This window comes from Nelusetta ayraudi, unplaced genomic scaffold (assembly GCF_046127955.1).
Source record: "Nelusetta ayraudi isolate G7.1 ecotype Tasmania unplaced genomic scaffold, CSIRO-AGI_Nayr_v1 ptg000059l, whole genome shotgun sequence".
NCBI classification, from domain to species: domain Eukaryota; kingdom Metazoa; phylum Chordata; class Actinopteri; order Tetraodontiformes; family Monacanthidae; genus Nelusetta; species Nelusetta ayraudi.
Genome location: NW_027466109.1, coordinates 866,906 through 893,311, shown reverse-complemented (window position 1 = coordinate 893,311; position 26,406 = coordinate 866,906). Strand labels below are relative to the sequence as shown.

The following is a 26,406-nucleotide window of genomic DNA, read 5'->3' as shown; positions in this document are numbered from 1 at the left end:
ATTCTTGTACCGCTGATGACTTAGCTGTGTGAAATGGGAACTGCGGTTTTATAGTCAACACTGTGGCAGGAATGTAAACGCTTTATTTGGCAACCAGGCATCTGTCATGAGGCATTTCCTGTGTGGTATTCCTGAGTCCAAAATTATCTCTGCAACTTGTACAAGACTGTATGCATCTTCCAGCTTCTTTTTATGGCAGCTTAGCCCTGATAGACACTAAATTTGCTTCAGGGAGAAAGGCTGCATTTGGCAACCAGCAATTTATGCATTCTCTTCAACACCTCATCACATTGTTGATGATTTTGGTGCATTAAAGTAATGTCATATGAAAAGTTACTTCTTTTTGTACCAATTTTGGATAGATACGGTGTATTTCCGAATATTTAAGGTTATTAAAATAGATTGACATTTTTTTTTTCTTTCTTTTTTTGGTTTGTTTGTAATTTAACCGGAGTCGGGGAAAGGACTGAGTTGGGGCACAAATATTTTTAACCACAAGATGTCACTGTAAGTATTGTATCAGTAACCACCAGGCCTCCACAAACGCTCCGTCTCTCGCTTTGTAAAGTGAACCTTGATTGACTGGAATTGCAATATGAATTGTCAAATGATATGCGATATATGAACACGTTTTAGTGTGAAAGGTTCTTTGGACATTCTGGTGTCAGTCTACAAATGCAAAAGTGGAATAATGGAAATAATGCAACAAATAAAAAAAACTTTACTAAAAAACTTTTTTACATTTCATTCTTTGGTCTCCAGCATTTGATGTATTGTTGATTTTAATAAAAGCAGTGCGGCATCAAAGCAATATCGTGCTTTGATTTACCTTTGATATTATAGATATGGATAGTAAGTAGATAGATCCGTAGAAAGATGGAACTTTTCTATGCTTAAAAAAAAGTGTGTTTCTATATTCTCTTTAAATATGCCAGACATTTAAAATATCCCAAAGCCACGCGCCTCTGCCGCTCAAACTGTGCCTGACATTCATTGTGTGGCCAGCAGGGGCGCTTGATCGTCGCGTTCGAGCCCAAAGAAAGTTTTCAGCAGAGCCGTGAGAGGGCGTGCAAAGTGAATCCCCTGCCACCATCACCCCCCCCCCCACACACACACACACACACACACACACACACACACACACCACCCCCACCGTGCCAGAGATGGAGGGTACACACCACTGGTGAAAGGAAGAGGGTTGAACTGAACTGAGGGGGACCCGAGGCGAGCCGAGCTGAAGAGGAGGAGGAGGAGGAGGAGGAGGAGGAGACCAAGGATTGATATAACACGCCGTCCGCAGTCGGAGCGCGCAGCAAATCCCACTCGGTCCAAGTGTTGGAGCGATAACAGAGAGCGAGCGTGCGGCTTTCCATTCATTGCGCTGCTGCGCTGCAAAAGTTTACTTCGTTGAGTCTGCGGCGCGGGTTCGCTCATCGCAAAACATCGTCCAAGAGTATTTATGTTGTTTTTGTTTCTTTTTTTCCTCTTAAAAGCCGAATAAGGGACAACAGCAGCGGACCTCCAGCTTTGACGAGAGCTCCTAGTTGGGACGTTGGTGGTTTTGTTTTGGGGTTGTTTTTTTTCGCGTTGTGTTGCGCGACATTTGTGCGTTTTGTTTTGTTTTGTTTTGTTTTGTACTAAGAGAAAAGACTGGCTGACAGCGTGTCCGAGCAGAACGCGCGGGTGGTGCGGCGCGACTTTTGGAGCCGAAACGGTTGGACTTCTCAAATGCAAACGTACACGTATGAGAAAGCGATGGCCCAAGAGACAAGGAACGGAGGAACCTCCACGTTCAGCAACAACAACAACGGCGTTGACAACAGCAAGAAGAAGCTGCTCGTGGCGCTCGACGTCTTCTGCCTCCTACTCGGTAAGTGACTCGGTTCAGCCCACTTGTTCGCCTCTGGTCGATTCGAACCCGACTCGGTTCAAAAGCAAGTGTCCGCCACTTTCAACTGTTACAACGACACCACCACCAACAAGATCCCGCCTTTTGTAATAGCACAGTAATAAAAGCCTTATCACTGACTTAAATAACTGCCTATCTGTGACCACAAGACAACTTCATTTGCAGCAGCATCCCCTTATCATGGACACAGCACAACACACACACACACACGCACACACACCAGAGCAATTCGATGCCCCTTGGGTACGCAACATCTTACTTTGGGACTCCTTAACTTTTAACAGCGCAGGAGGAGTCACGCGGGAGCCTCTGGGTGCTTTTAAAGCCCAGTCAGCATCAGTTGACCCCCTGCCAAGACGTCCAGGGCTCCAGTGTTTGGGAAGCCTTCTCACCTGCCCTTTAACTGGCCTTTAAATACCTGGCGTCACCCTGGGGCCGTGCCCTCCTAACCCTGTTTATTTGACTCCAGAGGTGCCTTTCGTGGGTAGAGCTGTCCGCACGCATACCTGTGCGTGCGTGAGGGTAGGAAAAAAAAGAGTCATCTTGAGAGGGACATTGATCACGGCTAATGAAAGTGTCAAGCGCAGCAGCGGGGAGCCCGTCTTGTTTGTTATGTGGAGCATGTGAGTGTGAACTTGTTATTCCGCCAGCGTCCCATTCACATTTCCCGGTGTGTGTGTGTGTGTGTGTGTGTGTGTGTGTGTGTGTGTGTGTGTGTGGCTTTGATAGATTTTTTTTTGTTGTTTTTTTATTTGTCTGCTGTCATTGTAGCTCTCTAGTTTTGAGCTGGAGCGCCCCCACCCATCTGTCCTGCTTGTTGTCAGCCCCCCACCACCACCGTCTCTCTCCTTTCTCCCCTCTAGAAACGGATTATGGCAGTCGCGCTCTAACTTCTACACATTCTCTCCCGGAGCCCCTTGCAAATCCCTGGCCAGCTGCCTCCTGATCGCTCCACTTGAAATCACTTTCTCTGCCCCTCTCTCTCCTTTTCTTTCTCTTCTTCCCCCCCGCCTCTCCGTTCAGGCGAACTGCGTGGAATAATTGCTTAAGCATGTGTTGTGGTAAAGGGGAATGCCTCTGGGATCTGACAGGGAAGAGAGATGTAGAGAGAGGTGGGACGCGTGGCTGACCAGGCTTTGTAGGAGCAGGTGGGAGCAGCAGCAGCAGCAGCAGCTTTGACAAACCAACTGGGGCATCGACAGCGGAGGCAATAAGGACCGCAATACCGCACAGGAAGAGGATTTTTTTTTTTTTTCATTGGCTAGGATGTAACAAATAGTGCAGATTAACTCCAGCTCTTCACAGGTGTTTTCTCAAACAGGCAGAGCAGTTCGGCAGTGGGGTTTGTGTTGGGTTTTCACTTATTAAAGAACCTCCAGCACCTCCCGGTGTTCATCCGTTCTCCTCATATGAATGTAGGGGAGCTCGGAGCTCATGTAAAACAGATTTCCTTCAACTCTCTGCAAGCTGTGCACTTGGCACGTACTTGCCATATAAAAACACACACATACACACGCACGCATGACAAGGACACTTCCAAATGGTCCCATCGATTCTCTTTTGTCATGCTAACGACAATCTGGCTGCTCGTTGATGATTAGTTGTCCCGCTTTAGTGCTTTTTTTTGCAATTGGGAGGGGCAGAGGGTGGAGAGGTAGTGGGGTTGAAAGAGAAGAAGAAAGGGAGAAGGGGGGGGGCAAGGGGGTGAGGAACAAAGAATGTGGGTGTTTGGCTCGTGCAGATTAGTGTTGCCTTGAATGGACGTTTCTCTGTGTGCCGCCGGGAGAGGCTACTGCGCACCGGGACTATATATTATGTCCATATATATTGTACGTATAATTGGTTTCTGCCTACCAGCTGGTGCTATAGACGGCCTGCGTGTGCCGCGACCCTCCGTGAAGGCTTGTCAGGTCTGCAGACGCCCTCTGGCGCAGCTAATTGCCCGGCTCGCAATAAGGACATCTGAGGACGTCTTTAATTACAAAGTGACAAAAACAAAAATGTTTCCTCTGCTCGCCTATGAAAAAGAGTGATGAGTAAACACAGCAGGCTCTGAATGGAGCTGTGTGGGGAGAAAACGCACACACACACACACACACACACAAGCACAGATCCTCGCCAAGCTCTTGAGTTACAGCCCACGATTGTCTTGCTGATTTCGCTTTGCCTCAAGTTCCGCCTTAAAACGGCCGGCGGGCTTATTTAGCAACACTGTATGGAGGCGGTGGGGAGCAGGGGGGGCACGCACGCACGCACACACACACATTGTAGGCAGCTATAAATATGTTAACACTCCCAAAGCGGGCTGTGGGATTTCATTCTTTTCATTTGTCTCGTGTGCCTCACACACACACACACACACGCGGCGCTCAGTGAGGAGGACGGACGGCTTTTCTGTGCGATGGCACACTGTCATCAAGTCTAAAGTTGACTTTTCATTGCGAAAAAAAACACGCTCTTCGTGGCGGCTGCCAGACAACTCTCAAACCTAAACCCAGATTAAGTTTTACTCAATGCAACACAACTCTTGGTCATGTCCATAAATGTCTCTCTGGTTTGGAAGAGATTTGTTTTTTGGAGAGTATAAATATGAAATGTCCCAGGCTGCCTCTGCTGGATTTTTAGCATCCATTAGTTTACAGAACTCCTCAACGCGCCCATCAGTCACTCGGATCCCTCCGCGTCTTCGTCTCCGGTGCGCTCACTGACGTGATGTTTCCACGAGGAGCTGACATGGAATTCGGCTTCGGCTTCAGCTTTTTCACGACCGGCCCGCTGGTGCGTTGACCCTACATGGCTGCATCCAGGACCCCCCTCAGATCCCTCCTCTCCCCCCTCCTCCTTCTTACCCCATCAGCTGCTATTGCATTACAGCAGTCACTCACGCGGCCCCTCATTAAACTCTGAGAGGTTTAACCTCGGCCTCGGCCGGCCTCAGCCACTTCAATCCCGAGCCGCTCGCACAAATATTTTTTTCAAAATTACTCAAATTCTTGAACGCGGGCTGCCGCTGCTGCTGCTGCTGCTGCTGCGCTGCGGCCAAAGATGTGACATCTGGTGCAAGTTTGGGGGAGTGAGTGAACGGGAGGGCATGATGAGTGTGTGTGTGCGCAGTGGTGTTCAGGAAAGGGTGGGAAACGGAAAGGTAGTGTCGGTCGGAGGTAGGTGTGGTTGTGAAACGAAATCCTGTCCATTTTTTATTTTTTTGCCCTGCAACCCATTTCCACCCAGAGCCCCCTTCCTTCCCCCCCGTGACTCCCACTCCACTCAAGCTTGTCTCCGCTCTCCTCAACCGGCCTCACAGTCCCGGAGAGGAACTTTTTGTGAAAGAAAGCCGGTGGCGAGCCCGGTCTATTAAAACCTCCGCATTGAATGATTTCAGTTCGTGTGCATCACGGAAAGTCGGCGTTTTTTCGCCAAAGCTTTGAAATTGGAAAAAAAGTCAAACAAGGCGACTCCTGCACTCAGGAACATGTGGTGCAGTGCCGCCGGTGGCCCTTCAGCAGTCTGGCCGTGCAGCTTATAGACTACCTGATGGTAATAGTTGCCCATTAAACATCAACATTACATTATCCTCTTCTCTTCATTGAGTCCGCCATGTCCAACATTGCTCAGGGGGACGCTTTTATTTCAATCAGTCAACAGAGGAGCGATCGCTGTTTTTCTTCCAGCAGCCATTAGCTTTGTTTACCTTTTCTATACGGGCGAGTCAGAAGCTCCTGGTCGGCCTGTTCTCTCTGTTTGTCGGCTGAGGTCAGAGTTCAGGAAGACAAATGGACTGATGCGTTCCTGCACTGCTCCGTCTCCTTCGAGCTTCTGGCCCTGAATGGACAATAATGGAACTCCACCCTGGGCTCCGCACGGCCGCGATGCGATTACATCACCCGGCCGTTATGTTAATGGCGGAGCATATGTCTGTGTTGTGGCTGCAGCAGGACAAGGTCATGTTTAAAGGTGAGGGACCTTTTTCCTAAAATGAGAGTGCAAAGAGACCTGCAGCTGCGGCAGTGGAGGCGGTTCCACTTCATCCACGCCGACTGTGTATTTCAAGCGTTTTGCGTAGACGTCGTCGTATATTTCCTTTCTAACGTTTCGAGGCCCGGCCGCTGTCACATGTGGCCGCTCTGCCTGCGCAGGGCTGACATTAGGCGTGTGTGGGTGTAAGTGTGTGTGTGTGTGACCCGTGAGGTTTATGAGGTAGAGGCAGAGCTGTCATTAGATCGGCCTCTACACCCCCCCCCCCGTGGCTAAAGCAGTCTGTGTATCCGTGCGATTATGTCTGCGAATGTGTTTGTGCGGCGAGCACATGCGTCGCATCTGTGGCCTGACTCGCGCGCCCTTGTGTGTGTGTGTGTGTGTGTGTGTCCCATGTGGTCCCGGTGGGTAAACCCCAGGCATCAACTCAACTGATGTGACAGTGTCTTTTTCTGCCGGTTACACAAACCAGACACATTCATCACCCGCCAGTTATTTTCCACTGCCGCCGCCGCAAATTCGCACAACGTAAGTCACGACTCTCGACGGCGGCGGCGGCTCGTAACAATGGCGGCGAAGTTAAAGCCCCTTTTGACTCTGCTCTCTGTCTCTCCCCACTTTCTTATCTGTAATTACACCCGCAGAGTGCTTATTTCGATAAACAAGGATTACCGGGCTGGAGCCCACTCTAAACTTTTGTTAGCCGTCATTCTTGTTGTGTGTGTGTGTGTTTAAAGCTTTGCGTCTAAACTCCCCGCGGCTTACAAAATGAATATTTTGTGAAAACCTGAGTGCGCTGGTGTGTATGCGCGGGGTAAATGAGCTCATGCACAAACACCTGATTGTTCCCCTGACCTGTAAAGTTGGAAAGATTTGGAATTTTCCAATTTTTCTTGTTATTATTCCACCGTCTTTTAAGGCAGCATCTGCAGCATCTCAGCTCGAACGCCAGCGACGTCGGCGGCAACTCGAATTGAGATGAGCGCCGAGGCAGCAGTGGCTCGCAAAAACAGTCGGCTCAAAGCGAGAGGCCTCATCACAACACATTGTCCCGGCCTGGGCCTCCCCCCCGCTGTTACACAGACCCCTCTGTCTGTCACTTTCCCTCTGTGTGTGTGTGTGTGTGTGTGTGTGTGTGTGTGTGTGTGTGTGTGTGTGTGTGAGAGAGAGAGAGAGAGAGAGAGAGAGAGAGAGAGAGAGAGAGTGCGGCCTGCTGCGTGCATCCACAGTTGCAGGGGACTGGTGGAGGAGAGAGGGGAGGAGTGTGTGTGTGTGTGTGTTTGTGTGTGTGTGTGTGAGTGTGTGTGTGTGTGTGTGTGTGTGTGTGTGTGTGAGAGAGAATTCACTGTTTGGCTGTGAACAATGACCCTTTTGATGCGTCCCATCACTCTTTTGTTCCCGTCGCTAACGAGGACCAATCGTTTTTTTGCGGGGCCGACAGAAGGGAGGATGAAATCCAGGGGAGGGGAGGAGAGGGGAGGGTCTCTCGCTCCTTCCCCTCCCCTCCTCTCCCCTGCCTCCCTCCTCAAGGCCACTTTATTATCATCCGTCAGTGTTTTACGGCCCGCGGAGCTGCATTGTTCGGCGGGACCGCCGGGCCTTTGAGCGCTTATCTGGTCAGCCGCGGCCCTGCGGCGCTGTTTGGCTAATCAGATCAGCATCTGTGTTGGTGTGGGCTTTATCTCCGCCACGGCCGCCGAGCGGCGATCCCCTTTTACATACAGAGCGCAGTGTCGTGTGTGTGTGTGTGTGTGTGTGTCTGTGTCTGTGTGTGGGTGCGTAAAATCATCCAACGGCCGAGCCAGGCGCCTTCAATTGTCTGCGGATAATGGCGGCAGATGCTGCGAAGGTGAGCTGGCGGGGGGAGGGAGGGAGGGAGGGAGGAGGAAGGAAGTGAAGTGAAGTGAAGTGAAGGGGATCTTCATCCAGATGGAGGCGTCGGGTTTCAAAAGGCCTCTCTGTCCTCAGCCGGTCACAGCCGGGCTTTTGTTCTGCGGGGGTTAATAATGCTATTATGGCAGCAACAGACAGAGAGAGACAGACAGAGAGAGAGAGAGAGAGAGGGAGAGAGACTCTGACGCCCATTATCTAGAAGATCCTGGTCCGGCCTCAGCTCAGGTTCCCTCAAGTAGCTTGATGAGCTGGAACTGGTCACAATTATATATATAAAAAAAAAAAATCCTCTTGGCCTTCCAGCGCTAGTTAACGCCGTCCTGAGCCCCGAACCTTCTTCCTCCTCACCGACGGGCCAACGGCAACGCTATTCGGAAGCTGCCTCCCTCGCCCTCCACCACACCCGCCCTCGCCCTTGCAGGTGCCCGCCAGTTTAAAGTCCCACCCGACCGGTGCAGAGCGTCCCCAGCGATGCCTGCGTGGAAAAAAAGGACATTTATTGTCCCCGTGAATAAAAATCCCTCTGAGTAAGCACATGCTTCAGCCCGGCAGCATTCACACACAGCGGGTGGGGTGTGTGTGTGTGTGTGTTTGGAGGGGGTGGGGGGTGTGATGGTGGCAGGGATTCACTTTGCATGCCCTCTCACGGCTCTGCTGACCTCAGCCGCTCCTGGACCCGCGCACACTTTTGTGTGTGTTTGCTGGCTTTGTAGGTGCGTAGGTGGCGAAGATAAAGAGCAACGCCGAGTCCCAGCTAGCGTACCTGCCGGTGCCAAAACACTGTCACGTGACCACACGTGTGTGTATTTACAAACATGCAGCGTCATTGTGAGTTTTTTAATTTATTTTTTTTGCTTCTGAAAAAAGAGGCCCGGCGCTGCTGTCCTCTCGGCTTCTTCACATGCAGCTCAGCGTGTTTATTTGCAGCCAGACAGAGAGTGAGAGAGCGAGAGACAGAGAAAGAGAGAGAGAGAGCGAGACACACAGAAAGAGAGAGAGAGAGCATTTTTGAAGCCCTCTGTGGTTGACAGCTTAGAAATGTTTTAAGAAAAGGCCTCGGCTCGAGCTGCCAGCGCGGCCGCAGCCATCCAGTGTGACACCCACAGAGCCACACACAGGCACTCGCAGTGTGTGTGTGTGTGTGTGTGTGTGTGTGTGTGTGTGTGTGTGTGCATGCGTGCGTGCGCTGCTCTTTCATGCCACAGGGGAACAACCTTAGCCGTTTGTCGCATCCCCGACCTCTGACCCCCACTCCTAACCCATGCACCCTGCTGCCAAATGTCTGGGAAGCCACGCATTCTCTCCTGCGTCGCATTCGGTCGCCGGAAGATTAAAAGGTGAACGGGACTCGCGCTCTGCACGCAGCCGCCGACTCACGACAGCGATATTCAATCTGCTTCAACCTTCGGCCCCCTCGTGCGACCTTCCTTTTGTGAAGACCTGCGACGTTGTGAGTGATCAGACTCAAGGCGGCCTCGGCCGCTCGTCGCAGACACGCAGTCGTCCAGAGAGTCACACACGTATCGCATAACCGCCACCTAATATCTTTACACGCTGCCTTTTATTCCAGCCGCATGTAGGCCACTTTTAGACGTTTCTGTGGCGAAAGGTCGCCTTGCAGGGTGTGTGCGACCTGCAGTGTGTGTACGTCAGCCTCACAACTGCAGCGTTTTCCTCCAGAGACCGGGTTCGCCCAGATCCTGCGCTCATGTAACCCACTAGCCGTGCGTGACATAACGACACCCGGAGAGACAATCGCAGGTCAGACTGTTTTCCTGCGGTGACACCGAGTCGGACCCCTGCCGCTGATACTGGCAGCTGTTTGCACGGCGACAAGTCGTTCAGTTTAGTCTGGGCGAGATTAGGGAACACAGGAAGTGTCCTTGATGATTCTCCGGGGATCCACACGGCGGATTGTTTAGAAAAAGAGGCCGGCACGCTCAAGATCGCCGTGTTGTTTTTTTCGTTAATCTGCAAATTAGTTTCTACGAGTTTGTCAGGAAGGAGGAAGAAAAACATTTGATTAAGCAATCAATAAACCTCTTTTGTCTAATAGATCTTTCTGGCCAAATATATACACCATAACATGTTATTCCAAGATGTGGCCCAGAACTGACTGATTCCCACACTGTCATCCGAATTGATGTACGAGGGGGGGAAAAAAATCTTTGAAGAGAAGACAAAGTGAGATTGATTGACTGGCCAGTCTATGTAGTCAAGACCACTCCACCACCACCACCACCACCACCACCCCCACCACCCCGGGTCCCGCTAATGTCAGGACGGGTCACACGGCGTGTTTGAGAGACAGGAGGAGGAAATCCTCCATTAGGGAACGCCACAATACCTTTTCCTTTGCCCGGCTCCGCCTCCCATTCAGCCTCTAAGCCTCTCGCTCTCTCTCTCACACACACACACACACACCACACTTGGCAGGCACTCCAGCCTTCTACAATCATGATATCATTCTTAATTCAGCCCCTGTTAATGCCTGTTTAAATGTCAGCGCAGACCGTTGGCGAGCCGCCGCAGATGCAAGAGAGCCGCTCTGCGTGTCCGGAGGGTTTTAACCTCTCGCCAGCGAAGCCACCGGTGGCGTGTCATTGTGTCCTGTTCCTCCCGTGTTGATCGGCTCCCAGGATGACAGAAAATAATAGTAGCTGGCCGAGCCTCAGCCCCGCGGCACGGAGGCAGTGCCAGGAATCAGATTTAGCGGCGTTAGAACAGCTAATCTAAGCGCTAACTCGCTATACCAAATTTAACTCCAAAGCCAATCAAACGAGCGCGGGCTGGATAATCTCCACCGCACAAACAAATGTGCGCTCGCACGCCTCGCAGGTAGCAGCGGCTAACTCGAACTTGGCTTTTTTGGCACGGCGGAGGGTCGAAAATGAGTCTATAGATGGTGAGATTGCTCCTTCCGACACACGGACACGAGGCCCGGCTGCAATCTCTGCATATAAACACCGATACAACCAGCCAAATAAATACCTGGCTCTCCATCTGACCCCTGGGTAATCACCCTTTAGTGCCTTGAAGTGGTTCAGCTCATGGACTGCAAAGCAGAAATGCGTGGCAGAATCTGATAAGACAAATAGAACTGTTCCCCAAGCCGGAACAGAACCACCCACTTTCAATGTGTGTGTGTTGCTGTTTTTTTTCCCAGCTGTGTTCATTCTCCATTGAGGAATTTTTCAGGCCTCAATTATTCTCAGGCGCCTGTTCTCAGCGTTGGAAAAGCGGCTCAGTGTCTTATTGGCTCATTAGACCCGTTGGCAGGAATGCGCACAATGCTTAACCTCTGCAGCAGTGGTGGAAAAAATCCCGAAAACAAAACACAAGCAGGGAGGCAAAGAGGCAGAAATTGGACTTGCAAACGTCTTCTTTTTTAATCCTTTACATATCGACGTTCCCCTTGTGACTGCAGCAGTGACAGTTTGCAGGGTGCCCAGGTGTCTCTTGAAAGTATCCGCTGCTTTTGAAGCATCGCAAAGCGTCACCGGACCCCTCTGACCCCGTGACGGCGCTCGTAAAGTAGTGGTTTTTTAATTCACTGACGCACTGCAGGCCGACAGCCGGCCCACCCGGCCCACTTCTTTTTGTTTTCACCCCCTTCCCCCCTCACTCTCCCCCCTCCCTCTCTGCCCCCCCCTCTCTCTCTCGGGGTCAACGGACCCTATATGACTGCCGTTCGCTCTTTATCCCGTTGTAATTAAAGGGGGGCGCTGGGAGTGTGTGCGGGTGTTGCGGAGGGGGGGTTGGGGTATTTCAGGGTTTTGCAGATGGGGCTCGGATGGGCCTGGTGGGGTGTTTCTCAGGGCTGGAAAGTGTGAGAGGATCCTGGAGCGACTGTGGTATGAGGGGAATGTCTCTCCGTTCTTAGGCTGCTTTCAGGCGGGAGGGGTGGCACGACGCAACGGCTCGGCGTGGCAGTGCCTGGTGGGCGCACGGAGGCACAGAGGGGCTTTCACGGGGCCTCCCATCGGCGGCGGCCAGGCGCTCCAGCGCCCACCAGCTTCTCTTTCTCTTTCTCTTCTCCCTGCCCACTCGGAGGAGTTGCTCAAATTTCCCAGGCCCGTCCGTCTCCGCAGTCTCGGTTTAGCCGCTAAGTACCGGTTTTGCATGCGCGTGAACGCGTGCTTGTGCATGTTTCCCATGTCTGTTAAGCCTATGACCTCGTCCCCGTTCAGGTCTCCCTCATTAGCATTTGAATTTCCACCACCGCTCCGCAAGTAGGCCAGAGAGCAGGGAAAGGGAGGTGGGCGGGTGAGGGTGGGAGGGGGGTTGGGGAGAAAAGGGAATAACGGAGCAGAGATTGGCAGCATGATCCCATTTCTGAGCGCTCACCCAGCACGGCTCACTTTTTTTGTTTTTGCACGCACAGTCTTAACAAACAGAGGCTCTCGCTGTGCCAGCAGGTGGGGTCAGAGTTCAAAGGTCAAAGGAGGAAAGGGAAAAAAAAGGCTAAGAATATCACGTAAACAAATAAGAGTTCTCTGCAGGAGAGTCTGCGCAATGAACCCGCTCGGCGCTGCTGACCAGCGGCTAATTTTTTTGGTGGGCCATGTTGAAGGTGCACTGACATCTTTGATGACATTGCTGAGCTCAGCTGCAGCTGCAGCTGCAGGTGCAGGTCAAGTCTGCGGTGGACGACGGCAGGGGGCCGAAGTTGCTCCGTACGTGTGTGAGCATGCTAGCCAGCAGCGCTGCATGTTTTGTGCGGACATGGTTGGTTCTTGGACACCACCAGAGTCTGCCGGGCCTTGTGTGGCCTCCTCCCCCAGCAGCAGCAGCAGCATGTCGTGGCACTGAGCCCTGTTTATGCAGGTGCGCTGCCCGGCCTGCCGGACCAACCTACGGACCACGGGACAGACGGCGAATCAACAAAACAAATGATCTGAAAAGATCCTTCAAACAAGAGACCACTTCGCCGTCCTTCACTTAAACTGGCCACGGACGCAACGTTCACACCTCTTACCTTGCAAGGTCTCTGCCAGCAACTTGAGGCCAATGATGATGTGAACTTTGGCGCTTTGGTGGGTTTGAGTTCATTCTCAAACGTTTCCAGAAGGCTGTTTTGAAAAGAATCAAGTCAAAGCAACGAATAGAAGCCGCTGACTATTCCATTTGGCTATGCTAACGTCAACGTGGACTCACTCACACCTGAGACAACCCTTCCGCCCCCTCTTTCAAGTGGGAGATGGTATCGCAACATGGACGTTAAAGGGGCTGTCCGCAAAAAAAAAAAGTCCCAAATAGGAACTCTGTGTGGAAGTTGAGCAGCAGGGAGTTTTTTTTTCTCTCTCTTTTTTTTCCACGACGGACCAGTAACGCGATCCGCTCGCGCCGCCGGTGAGACAACAGTGGCGGTTTCTCATGAGCAGATTTCTGACTTTGACCCAGACGTCAGAAATCCCTGTGATGTGAGCCCACCGCGCCGACCGCACGCTGGAATATTTTCTGTCTCGTCTGGCTGCTGAATGTATACGTTGGTGGGTCCTCCAGACGGCGGCTGCGTGTGTCCTGAGCGCTGCCTCCCTTGTTTATAAGCTGCACGAGGTGAAACCATGTCATGGAGGTGGTGAAAGTCCCAGAATTAGGATGCCGTGTGGTCTTACTTATTTACTTACTCACTTGGTCTTTTTTTATTTTGCTTGTCGCGTTGAAAGAAAATAAAACACACACACACACACACACACACACACACACATGCACGCACACGCATGTTGAGTGCTCCCTCATGTCTGCTGCCATAGAAGCAAACCACTAAACCCCTTTTGCCCTCCTGAACTTCACTGCCGCTTTGAATTCTCATGTTTGCGAAGTCAAAAAAAAAAAAGAAGATTTTTTTTCTCCTTAACAACCAGTTAATATAACACCTGAGCGGCTAATCTGCCTGTTTGCCAACTCTTTTCATGAGCGCCTGAACCCCTGAGGCCTTAAGTTCTACCCACAAACGGCACCTCGTCCCTCCTCGGCCCGTCGCTCTTGCTAAGCCCTCGCAGTTGTTGTCGGCGTTTGCTCTGTCAGAAGAGGTCGGGTGGTCTCCACCCTCCACAATGCCAAAGGACAAACTTGAGCTCACAATAGACTGGCAGGTGCACAAAAAAGGGGGGGGGGCAGTGTTTGCTTGGTAAATATACCCCCCCAGCTGTCAATAAGAAGTGAACTGCTAACTGCTAACCGCTAACTGCTAACCGCTAACCGCTAACTGATTTATTTCCACCTGCAGTTTCCAGGTAAGTCGTGGCTGCTTTGGGGAAGTCACTGTATTTAGACCTGGTGTGTGTGTGTGTGTGTGTGTCAGCGATGCTGCCCAGCCTGGTTCTGCACCGCACCACTGTCCGTCCGTACCAGAGGGGCTTCTACTGCTCCGACTCCAGCCTCAGCTTCCCCTACAAGAGGAGCACTGTGCCCTCGTCGGTGCTCATCGGCGTCGGCGTGACACTGCCCGCGGTGTCCGTAAGTCTCCACCAGGGAGCCCAGGAAGCAGCCCCGGGTGCAGGTCCGAGGCCGGGCAGGGGCCACGGCGGCTCGCTTTTGGAAATGAAAAAAAAAAAAAAAAAGCGCTGCCACCGGAAAGCGAGACTCGTGTTAGCCGTAGCCCCGCCCACCTCTACCACACCAACGCGCCCGCCGCCGGCGTGCTTCCTGCGCTGCCTCCGCTCTCCTCTGTTTATATCTGTGTCACTGACCGGTTGCTTGTTCTCTCTTCTCTCTTTCCTCTCTTCTTCTCTCCCTCCTCCCTCCTGTCTTCCTGCCCCTCCCCCCTCGATCCCTCCTCTCCTCTCTCCTCCTTTCTCTCGTTGTCTCTTTGTAGCTAGCCTGCCTTTCCTGATCATTGAGACTAGCACCATAAAGCCGTACCAGCGCGGGTTTTACTGTTCCGACGAGTCCATCCGCTACCCGCGAAAAGAGGGCGACACCATTAGCGATGCCGTGCTTTGTGGTGTCGGCATTCTAATTGGCATCTTCTCTGTAAGTCGACTTTTCACACCCGCCTGTGACTTCTGCTTTCACTCCAAATTTTAGTTGTTTCTTCCTTTATTTTGTAAATATTTTATTTATTTTTTGTCCTTCCCCCTCCTGAGTCTCGTAGCCCGACCTCACTAACATAGAGACCCTTCACCCAAACGTTTGAGTGATAACTTGATCATGCAGCAACACTCCAGTCTTCCTCTGCTCTCAATGTTCTCCTATGTTTCTAAACCTTTTGCATCCTTCATCTACCCTCCGCCCCCTCCACCGCATCATCAGTTTTTACTCCCCCAAGAAAGAAGCAAACTTTTTTTATTACTTGACCAAAAAGAGCGCCCCCCCGAGGCGCCAATAGTGCGTGTTTCCTCCCACGAACAGCTTTACAAAATCTGTGCAGCTCTTCCCAGACCTCCCACTTGCGACTCCACGCCCTCTTGCAACTTCCGCGCATAACTTTGGCTAAATATGTCAATGACCCCATGACCCAATGCGAACCCCCCCCCAATCCCGGCTTCTCACCTGAGGCCTCCACCCGGTGAAGCCTCCCGTCGCTCCCTCTGCAGTTCAGCCCCAGAACTTTTCCATGTCAGTGGAAACTCTCTTTAATAACGCCACGTGCCTGCGTCTGTCAATTAGCGCCACGTGGTTTTACCCTTAGATGGTCTTTAAAGCCCCCAGACTCTTTGTGGCGCAGCCTGCTCATAATTTCCCAGACTGAGCCGTCGCACACACACAGGCGCGCGTGCTGACGTGCAGTGCAGCGCCTTATTGCAGCCCACAGCGTGCGATTTTCAGTTGCTCAGTTCCCCCTCGCAAGTTCACATGTGGCCGCAGTTGGCGTTTCTCGCACAGCTGCGTTCCATTAGCGAGCCGATTCCTTGAACGCACTCACAGCGCGCGCTCGTGGTGGGCTTGTGCACGTACGTATACCTATGTACACGCACGCACGCAAGCAGGCTTCGCTTCTCTGTGAGGGAAACCTCGCCAGCCCCGACCGCCAGTCTGACGTCGCTGCGCCTGACAGGCTGTGAGAAAAGGAATTAGCGAAAGAGCTGTCAACATTTAAATTGACGATCCAGATAACACCACATCGGTGAGGCCTGTGGTCTCCAGTGAGGACCCGCCCACTGGAAACTCACTGGGGGGAAGGGAAAGGAAGAGTGCTAGTGGTCCTAAGCCTAAAAAGTTCCCCCTCTTTGCGTAACATAGTGAGGGTTTATCGCTATAAGGTAAAAAGGCCTAGCAACACTAAGTTATATTTTACACATGAGAAAAACATCATCAATCAGAGAGACCCCTCCACACCTCCCCAGAGACTGGGTGTTAGCAGGCCAAGTGTGGAGAGACGAAGGAAGTGAAGGGGAGAAGTGGTCAGCGGCTGTCAGTCAGAGACGCTCCAGGTGCCTCGCCCCATGATTGACGTCCGGCCGCCCCTCTGGGCTCGGCTTGGTTAAAGCCCCCCTCAGTTTTAGACGTGGCCCCTCAACCGGGGGGGCCACTTAAAAAACGCCTGAGTGGGATTCAGGGTAAAGCTGCTGGACTTAAGCCGCGGCAGCAGACGCATAAATCCTCCACGTCGGGGTCAGACGGCGTGAAATTTTGACCCAGTCTACAACCAACGACCCCCCCTGACCCCGCCTTTATTTTTTATCTTTGCATCCCTCTTGGTTCTCCCTCTTGCGCTGTCTCTACTGTCTAATTATCTTCTCTATATCTCCTGTCAAACGAAACAAAAAAAAACCCGACAGCATCATGTCATCCAGCACCAGAGCACCATCACTAATTGATAATCTGGCCTCACCTCCAAACTGCCTGAGGGAAAGGCAGGTTATGGTCATTCTGTGTGTGTCTTTGTGCGTGTTTGTCTTGTTTCCATCATCAACTTCCTTCTTTCCATTCTCTCTTTCCTGCAGTCTGGAATTAACTTAGAATTTCTGCATGATACACACTCAAACCTTTTTTTTATTGAATAGCCTAGTTATTATTATTTTTTTTTTTAAATATCTATGAATGCAGAGTTACATTATTCCTGTCTTATCAGTTGATCCCAAATCAGTTTATCCCAAGTCAATCCATCTCGTGACAGATCGTGATCGGCGAATGCTTCAGGATCCAGCAGCTGCACGAAGGAACCAAGTCCTTCGTGGGGAATCCTTACGTGGCCGCCCTCTACAAACAGGTCAGATCCCTTTTTATTTGATTTTCCGTAATGGGCAGGTTGCCCCCTCACAACGACCTGTTTGCACAACCCAGCTTAACCCGCAGTAGTGTGGAAAAAAAAAAGGGGGAAGAGAGTTTGAGCTAATTACCTGTAATCAGCATTGGGGATTTTAGTCGCTGTGGCTGACAGCGTGTGTGTGTGTGTGTGTGTGTGTGTGTGTGTGTGTGTGTGTGTGTGTGTGTGTGTGTGTGTGTGTGTGTGTGACCCGGCAGCTGGGCGTCTTCCTCTTCGGTTGTGCCGTCAGCCAGTCGGTCACCGACATCGCCAAGGTGTCGGTGGGTCGGATGCGGCCGCACTTCCTGGACGTGTGCAGGCCGGACTTCTCCGCCATCAACTGCTCGGCGGGGTACATCACCAACTACGTGTGCACCGGCGACGAGAGTGACGTTCAGGAGGCCAGGTGGGCGTGGCGACAAAAAATAAAAACACCCATCGCGGCAAACAGATCCTTCAAAAATACTTTTACTGTTTCAACGCAGCACTGTAAAAAAACAACTGGACTTTTACTTTTTCTTCTCCCTCCACAGGAAATCCTTCTTCTCAGGACACGCCTCCTTTTCCATGTTCACCATGCTGTACCTGGCGGTAAGCACCAATTAAAGCTCAGCAGACTGATGCATCACAGCTCTCTCACACACACACAAATACACACACGCTGTTGATGGATCTGTTCAGGGAAGGTTGGACTGTGATTTAGGGATTTATTGGATTTTCCCATCGAAGACAAAACAATAAACTGTTCTCATCAGAGCCTCCTCGTCTTCCTCTTCCTCCTCCTCCTCCTGCTCCTCAGCTGCAGCCCCTCCCTCCGTTCATGAAGAGCTCCTTTCTCTTCGGGCTCCTCGGAGACACAGACGGATGCGCTCCACCTGTTTTCCTTCGACCTCCTGCTGTGTGTGTTTTTTTGGCGCTCCCTGCCGTTGTCTAGCGCCACCTATCTCCACCTATCAGAGGTGTTTGCGGCCTCGAAAAGGCATTCCACACTTCAGATACACAATAAGGCTTGTCCCCCTCCTCCCCGGCTTTCCTGGGAAGGAGATGGGGAGTCACGGAGGTTCTGGTTCAAGTTCTGGGTCCTTGGCCTCCTCGGTTCCAAGGTGGTCTGGGTTCTCACGGACGGGTGACCTCATGGGAGCCCAGCCGTTATATAACACGTGTAAAGAGAGAGTTGCGGGTATTTCCCAGCCTCTCGGCGAACCTGCGGCTCTACCCGGGTCACGATGGAGGGAAAAAGCGAAAGGGGCGGATGAAAACAAGGAGCAGGCAGTAAGTGCGAGAGAAGGAGAGAGAGAGGGAAGGAATGGATGCATCCAGACCACAGAGTGTCAGACCAGTCCGAGGGCCAGGGCTCCAGCTGTGGCGAGCTCGGGGCCGCAGCCAGCGGAGGCACACGCAAACAGTGGAGCGGAGAGAAGAAGGGAAGCGGAGGGAGAGAAAAGAACAGTTTGTGCTCCGTGTTTTGGAATACAGAGGCTGTCCGAAAACCACGTGCGGAGCAGAGGGACTTCAGATTGATGAGGGGGAAAAAGTGGAAGCAACAGCTGGAAATCACCAGATTCAAATCACCTTTTTTTCCCCACAAAAGTTTTTTCTTTTTTATACTCTGCAGTAAAACAGAGAATGTTACTGCAAACATAATGCAAATTTAAATGAAATGCTGAAACATCAATAATAATTGCATATGCCAAATAAACACAGTCTTTTGCTTCCGTGCAACTTTTACAAACAGGAGTCTCTTTGCCCTCAGATCTCATCAGATGTCCCGACGAAGGCCACGTTTAGACTGAAGCCACGGAAAACAAAACATTTTTTCCTTTGCATCCTTGTCATTCCATAAACAACTGATGCATTGGTGCAGTGGCCAGAGAAGTGACAGGCGTTGCACGACTGCATTGTGGTGCAGAAGAGTCACGAGCGCAAGCGCATCTCTTCCTGCACGTTTCGCACAGCCAGGAAGACGCTCGGGTTACCGTAAAAGTTTCACCCTGGGATCTCTTTCCAAGGGTTTGTCAGTTTGTCACGTGAAGGGAAAAAGTCCGAACCTCAACAAAGGCGCTTCGTTTGATGCCAGAACCTAAACCAATGTCCTCAGTCGTTAGGATTCCGACCGCCCGTCCTGCCTGGCTGAGGTCTCACTCTCCCAGGTGAAAGTGCCAAATCCACCAGCTGGACTTCATCTGGCGCTCGGCGAGCCGAGCCGAAGCAACGGCTCTCTTGATTTTCGAGCCGTGCGTGACTGAGCTCTTCTGCGGTTTTCGGAGATGACACATAACAGGCCTTTGCGAGAAGTGGCACAGACCACACGGCGCTCGCGCAGCCAGCCTCCGCATTTCCGCCAACGTGCAGCCTGTGCACGACGACCTGGACGTGGCGCAGTATCAGCTGTTTGTGTTGTGTCTCGGTGCGAAACCGCTCGCATAAACGAAAGGGCCAATACGTTGTCAGGCCCCAGCGACAAATGCGTTGCGAACCACAGCTATGCTTTTGTCCCAGATGGTGCTGTGAACCGGAGGCGAGGGAAGAGACAGCTTCCAAATTACTTTGAAAGCGAAAACGCTCGGGTTGGCATTCATGTTCTGGCTTTGTTGTGTTTTCTCCTCCTCTGACGCTGACTCACACCGAGAAGGACGAGAGGAAGAAGATCTTCCTGGAATGCCGCGAATTCCTCTCGGGAAAAAACCCACCAGACTTGGTGTCGCTTTTTGGCTGCTTGCGCCACGGAAAGTCTGCCGGGACTGTTTGTGTTGTTGTGTTTTATGGTTGTTGACTTAAGAGCAAGCTCTTTGATATGTGGAGCACATTTTTTTTTTATGCAAGAACGTTGTCCCCGCCGGCTCCCTCGCAGTGACTCTGGATCGCCCGACGCCTTATTTGGGTTTTGCCGCATCTGGGGTCAAAGTGATTGACGGGTCAACTGCCGAGTCCTTGTTTTGGCTCTGCGCTCTTCCTGTGTCTCTTTAAATAAGAGAGTTTTCAGATGTTTCTTGGAGATGTTGTTTGTTTCTTGTAGTTTTCCCAACCTTTTGACGACTGCTCAGAGAGAACCACTTAGCGGCACCCATTACCACCCACTACCTGTGCAGGAAGTGCCAAGCCTAAACATCCCCGGCCAGGGTGGAGAAAACAGAGCTGTAAGGGATGGGAGGGATCGTTTCCTCCGCTTCCTCCAGCAGGAGAACAATGACGGAGTGTCGTAGAGGAAGTGTATGCCGGCTTTACATCCACCGGCTCGTCGTTGACGGCGGCTGAGGCCCGGCGTTACCGCCGCATGCCCATTAGGTCATTGTTATCTCAGCCAGGGCTGATTAGAAGACACACGTCTGCAAGGTCCAGCCTGTGTGACAGGAAGTGAAGGGCACGACAGGATGTTTAAAGAACCTGGGCTGATCTCGCTTTTGTCCACCAAGGAGCGTAAAAAACCCGAGAGGCCACGCCTTGTGCAGACGAGGCTGAAGGTGACCTTGGCCTTAATTGTTCCTGTTTTGTCTCCTCGACAGCCTCCGCCGTGACCTAGAAAATGTGTTGCATCCACTTCATGGTTTATTTGCCCTGATTGAGGGTAAAGGGTTCATACATCGGGTCGAGACTTGTGTGTATTCCAGTGGCTGTTTTCACAGCTGGGAAATCCTTCATGTCCGACTCTCGGGCGGTAGAGTAGATAGCCTGTGTGTGACGTTGCTTTTTGGATAGAATCACTTTGATTCAGTCTAGAACTCCGTGACTGTAATAATACAGATGCTCAGATGCAACAGGTGGAGCTTAGAAAAAAAGGCAGCACGATAAAGTTAAGTCAGTTTGTCAGTTTTTTGTGACATCACAAAGGGCAGATTGCCCCTTTCCAGGTTTGCGACAACAACTCACGTGAGGTGTTGGCTCCTCTCGACTTGTTCCCTTCAAACATGATCCAGCAAAGCACCAGCTGTAGCGAGAAGCTGTAATTGCTTTAGCTTCCCGCTGCAAACAGAGGGCTAAATATTCTGCTCTCTGGAAATCCGTAGTATTTTTTTGTGATATTTAATCATGCCAGGCTGCTCCACTGCACTCCAGTATAAAAATATGTGACTTTTGAGGCTTTTTCTGTGTGTGTTAGTTTGAAGGTCACTGACCTCCTCTTCCTGCTCTCTGCTCCTCTGCCTCCAGTTCTACCTGCAGTCCAGGTTCACATGGCGCGGCGCTCGCCTCCTCCGCCCGCTGCTCCAGTTCACCCTGCTGATGATGGCCTTCTACACCGGCCTGTCGCGCGTCTCCGACCACAAGCACCACCCGACCGACGTCCTGGCAGGCTTTGTGCAGGGAGCCCTGGTGGCCTACTACATAGTGAGTCTCACACACACACACACACACACACACACACACACACACACACACACACACACACACACACACACACACACACACACACACTCGCCTTCCAAACTGGTGCAGGCTCTGCAATAATATGAGATACGAGAGCACAAAATTAAAGAACCATTATGCGACTTAATACTTCTTTTTTTTGTTTCAATTTTGCAATTGACCAGTTGGATTCCCGCAGCTTCTAATAACGTTCGCCTCCTCAATGCAGCGCTTATGTTTTTTTTCCTTGCCTTCTTCTTAAAATGAGAAATGGAGACGGCAGAAAATCGAAGAGAATGTGATTCCCCTCTAATGAATAACACATTGCCTGGAGTCAGGGCCCTAGCCAGGGAGAACGAGTGTGTGTGTGCGCGTGTGCGTGTGGTACTGTAACTCCATAAGCTGCAACCATCTCCACTGCTTCTCTGACATATCGTCCAAGCGCTTGCCAGACGATTATCCTGCCTTGTTCTTCACACGTAGCCGCATGGAGCCAAGCTAAATTGAATCTGGATCAAGAGGAAAATGTAGAGTGTAAGGCGTGTGTGTGTGTGTGTGTGTGTGTGTGTGTGTGTGTGTGTGTGTGTGTGTGTGTGTGTGTGTGTGTGTATGAAAAGGGAGGGGTTCGGCCTTTGAGTCAGGAATGAGGCCCCTTCATTATTTGGGGTATTTTTTTATTTGGCGGCGCTGGTTGTATCAGCACAGTGGGCCGCAGACCTTACCTTTTTACACGCTCCAAATCATGAATGTGGAAATAATTTAGGCACATAAAACTCAGCGAGAGCCGGGCTGTGGCGCCGCCTCAGGCAGTACTCTGGCACGGCGGGGAAGGCGACTGGAGTCCCTCTGGCTCCTGCAGCCGAGTGTTGCGCCTCCCAGGACAAGCAGTAAGAAATGAGCCCAGCTTAAAAATCCTTGACCTGTGAAGCGGGCAGACCTGGAATCCTACGCGGTTCACATCGCGGCTCCCCGCTGGTCGAGACAGCGCGGTGAGTTTTTTTGCGATCCGTAATGCCACCCTCCGCCCCCTGACGGCCTCTTTTTCCCCGATTGGCTCCAGCCGTCGGGAGAAACGCACATCTGTGAGCACTTTGGCTCAGGCTGTTTGAGCCTCTCAACGAGCAGCCGAGCAGAAAGGGCCTGACAGCAGATGAGTGGAGTCATGACAGAGGAGGCAGGAGGCCGGCCATCCTGCGCCAGGCTGCAGGAAAGCACCACAGGAAAGCACCACATCAAAGCGTGTCTCTAGGTCTCAATCTAACAGGTCTGCAGGCGCGGCCGTGCTGATTCACAGCCTCTCGGACGGGCCAAAAGGCTTCAGCTAAACCCTTTAAAGGTTGGCATAACTATTTTTCTCTGGCAATAAACGAAAAGACCGTTGTTGTCTCTGTAGCTTGCCAGCTTTGGTAATTCTGCCCTTGGTGAGGTCACAAAAGACCCAGGTCAGTGACCACACCCCGCGACCCTGGTCAGAGGCTTAAGCTCCGCCCTCTGAGACCGCCTCTTTGTTTTTGTCTCGTCCCAAACACGTGGAAGGCCAATGCAAAGTGTCTTGAGCTTTTGCAGAAGGTTGCTAACAGAGGGCTAAATGCCCAACGCCGTTTTCCGGCGATCTATAAAGTGAAGGCTCTTCCACTGAAGGCATCACTGTTGCATGAAAAAGATGAATCCCAAAATAATATGTGAACTTCAATATCAGGTCGGTATTGCGTGTTGTTTTGGTTTCTAAATAGTCTCCACTTAAATCTTCTACATGCTCTTCTGATGATCTAGTAACTGATGATGATGCGTTTGTGTTGATCTCTTATTGGTCAACAAGAATACACACTGCTTGCGGCGTCATGCCCGAACTCTTCTCATTGGTTGTAGCCATCATGGCTTTACTCTCGGACAAACTAGGAAGGCTCAGACCTCTCGCTGCAGCGCGTCTTGCGTGTCTCACCTGCCGTTTCTCGCCAGACAAACTGACCTACTTTGCGGCGCGTTTTGTCATTAAACACCAGAGCGGATTCGACTGAAGCAGGAAGCAGCTGTCGGAGAGAGGGAGAGAGAGAGAGAAGGTGGGAGGGAGAGACGGAGGGAGAGAGATGTTTGTTTTTGGAGGGTCATTGTCACGGTGGAGAGGCGTGGGGTCGAGTCAGCAGAGGAGGTGGCCTTGCACTCAACATACCGAACCCGTTGTCTTGGTGGTCAGTGAACTTTTAACGTTCCACCCACTTGCACACAACATGCATATAAATATATATTTTTTTCCCTCGTGTATTGAGTGGTTAGCTCGTGAAGCGGCGAGGCGAGTTTCATGTGGGTGCCAGAATATTCATCATTTCTTGACAGAGAAGGTGGCGAGTGGTGAGTAATGGCGTGCGGTTAGAGCACGTTAGCGCGCTCGCTTCCTGTGTGACTCAGCCGCTTTATGTGTCAGCCTTAATGGGCTTTGATACAAAAAAGCGCCATCAATGCGGCCGTTTTTTTAACAAGCAGCTCAGGGTCTGCGCTAGTTATGTATACTGTATATATTTTTTACGAGACAGAAAAGCATGGCGGCTGCGTGTGTGTGCGTTTGCGCGCGTGTGTGTGTGCCTGCCATGCACAGGAAGTGAGGAGGATGTGATAAGCTCTCCACAATGGCAGGTTCAAGGGTGATATGGTGTAGGAGGGTCGTGTGACGCAGCTGCGATTAGGCTGGTTGACGACCCCCAACCGCCACCGCCACCACCACCCCGGACGCTGACTGTTCCCCATGACGGCCGCGGGTGATTTTCAGAGAAATGACCTCACAGTGGAACCGCCCCCCCACTCCCGACAAACCAAACTTCCATTTATATCATATCTAATACGCCATGCGGTGGAGACGGCGCACAAAGAGCCCCATTGGGACCTGCGGGCGCAGCTGTGTGTCGACCGACATGCCGCTCATCCTGTCAAAAGGCCGAGAACTTTGCTTGTTGTCACTGTGCTGCACTGTACTCGCCGCCACTCAAGATGAGCTAATAAGGTCTTTGTGAAGCAGGAAAAAAACAAGACTGTGTAACTGTCGTCCAGCCTGTCGGATGGACGCTGAACTGGCGCCCCACTGTGTGTGTGTGTGTGTGTGTGTGTGTGTGTGTGTGTGTGTGTGTGTGTGCGTGTGTTTGTCAGGGTTTTCCAGATGAGAGCAGTTTTCCCCCCAGTGAGGCTCCATCCACATTGTTTTCCTCTCTGAGAAGTTGAAGCTTTGACTGGCAGCTTTTCCCTTCACTCCCTTCTTGTCTCTCCCTCCACAATACCCCCCCCCCACACACACACACACACACACACACACACACACACACACACACACACACACACTCCCTCACTCTCCCTCCACTGGCAGCGGAAAAGCCGCCACTGCGCCGTCAGGCTCACACTGGACGGCTGCTCCGGTACTTCCTGTCCACTCCTGCCAATTTCTCTGTTTGACATATGATGTCATGATGAAAAGGAAAAGATTTCAGCCCTCTTTTTTTCTCTCTCTTTTTCATTTTCCCGGCTGAGCTCACCGTGGATGCAAGGCGGAGAACTTGTTTTCCAAATTAGCCACAAATATCACGAAATCTCGCTGTTTCTCTGCCGTGCTGTCGCTTTGTGAGGGCGACAGTGAGTAACCGTGACATTATGAAGTAATGCAACACTCACGGTGACAGTTTTAGAACTCCCCTGTGTATCAACTAATGGGTGAAGTCTTACTGAACCACTCGTCATTGGTGGATGCGAATGTCAGTCACCTGATAGGACAGACGGGAAGCTTGTATCCAAAGTGGGCCGAAACTTCAATGCACTTTTCCGTGACCGAAAAGAATTTCAGGTCAACAGCACGGGGCTAAACCACCTGTGTTTTGTCTCGTCTCTCCCGCCAGGTCTTCTACGTGTCGGACCTGTTCAAGCCCAGGGCCAAGCCAGCCACGCCCCCTCCCTCACCCATCAAGAAGGAGCTGCTGCCGTCATCCGACATCATCGAGAGGAACAACCACCACAACATGGTGTGAGAGGGAGCCGACCATGTGACCGCGGCGTGCTCAACCTCCCATCGGACAGTAGAATGTAGCGACGAGAGACTGTAGCTGCTTCTCAGACTGCGTCCTTCTCCCCGCCCACCTGCCGACCTTTTGTGTTTTTTGTTGTTTGTTTTTTTATGTTTGTTTTTGTTGTTGCTCGCCGCAGTGCCCTGGTTAAGGCACCGTGCGCGCCGGGGGTGTCAGGTTTGAGATTTGCACAGCAGGGTCACCGCTCACTATCCAGATTTATCTTTTGCTACTTGTTTAGTTGAGTTTAATTTTTTTTTCTTTTTTTTTTTTTTTTTACTACTTATCAACATTTGAGCCCATGGTTTTGAGCACAAAGCTTCGAGACAAAAAGCAGTGAAGAAACTGATTGACAGACGACCGATGGAAGTCTCGCCACAAAAAAAGGAGGGAAACAAAAATGATGAAGGGTAGATACATTTTTTTTTTAAGACAAAAGTCCTTCCTTAGGGAGAAAGTCACGCTTCCTCTTCAGACTCTCTGTGGCCTTGGAATGTCATAGGACAACAACTTCCTCAGCGACAGGAAGGATATTACTGCAAACTAGCAGCATAGAAATATTAACAGTTTAGATGAAAAATATATATAACTTATAGCACTGTTATTTTTTTATTATTTTTTTTTTTTTACTCGTTTTTCCGTTATCACCACTTGCTGCCTGACGTGTCGAACTGTTAAGGGAAACTCGACGGTGCTGAACGTTGTTGAGACAGAACTCTGAAGTCTTGGTGCGGGCGGCGTCGGCGCCGGGCTCCTGAGGTTAGCCGAGCCTGGCTTTCACAGTAATAATAATAATAATAGCATGGACGATAATAACCTCTTACCATCGTAGGCCGCAGGAAGGATCCGAGACGGATCGAGTGAGACGCCAGTGTGCCAACGAACTGTGCCTCTGGCGTGAAGGCGGCGAGACCTCCCGACCTCCTGAACTTCTGTCTGCGCGTCGGCCCCACCGAGCGTTTCCTCTAGTTGAGCGTCAGCGCGGCCCAAACCCGGGATGTTGCATTTCTAGATGGGTAGATGTAGTAAAAGCGGGGGGGTGGGGGGGTGGGGGG

General features: G+C 51.4%; 1 protein-coding gene across 2 annotated transcripts; it reads left to right on the top strand.

The window, feature by feature from the left end:
- The first annotated feature begins 1,206 nt into the window (after positions 1-1,206).
- On the top strand, positions 1,207-25,602 carry plpp3 (phospholipid phosphatase 3). Of its 2 annotated transcripts, none has more exons than XM_076039584.1 (7): positions 1,207-1,870; positions 14,085-14,239; positions 16,842-16,934; positions 17,189-17,376; positions 17,504-17,561; positions 21,117-21,293; positions 25,187-25,602. In XM_076039584.1, exons 1-7 carry the CDS (start codon positions 1,729-1,731, stop codon positions 25,313-25,315), a joined length of 942 nt encoding a protein of 313 aa, XP_075895699.1. In that variant the 5' UTR covers positions 1,207-1,728; the 3' UTR covers positions 25,316-25,602. The 2 variants fall into 2 exon arrangements, with proteins under 2 accessions (XP_075895699.1, XP_075895698.1); XM_076039583.1 differs by lacking the exon at positions 14,085-14,239 and adding an exon at positions 14,598-14,755 and having other exon boundaries at positions 1,212-1,870.
- Positions 25,603-26,406: the final 804 nt, after the last annotated feature.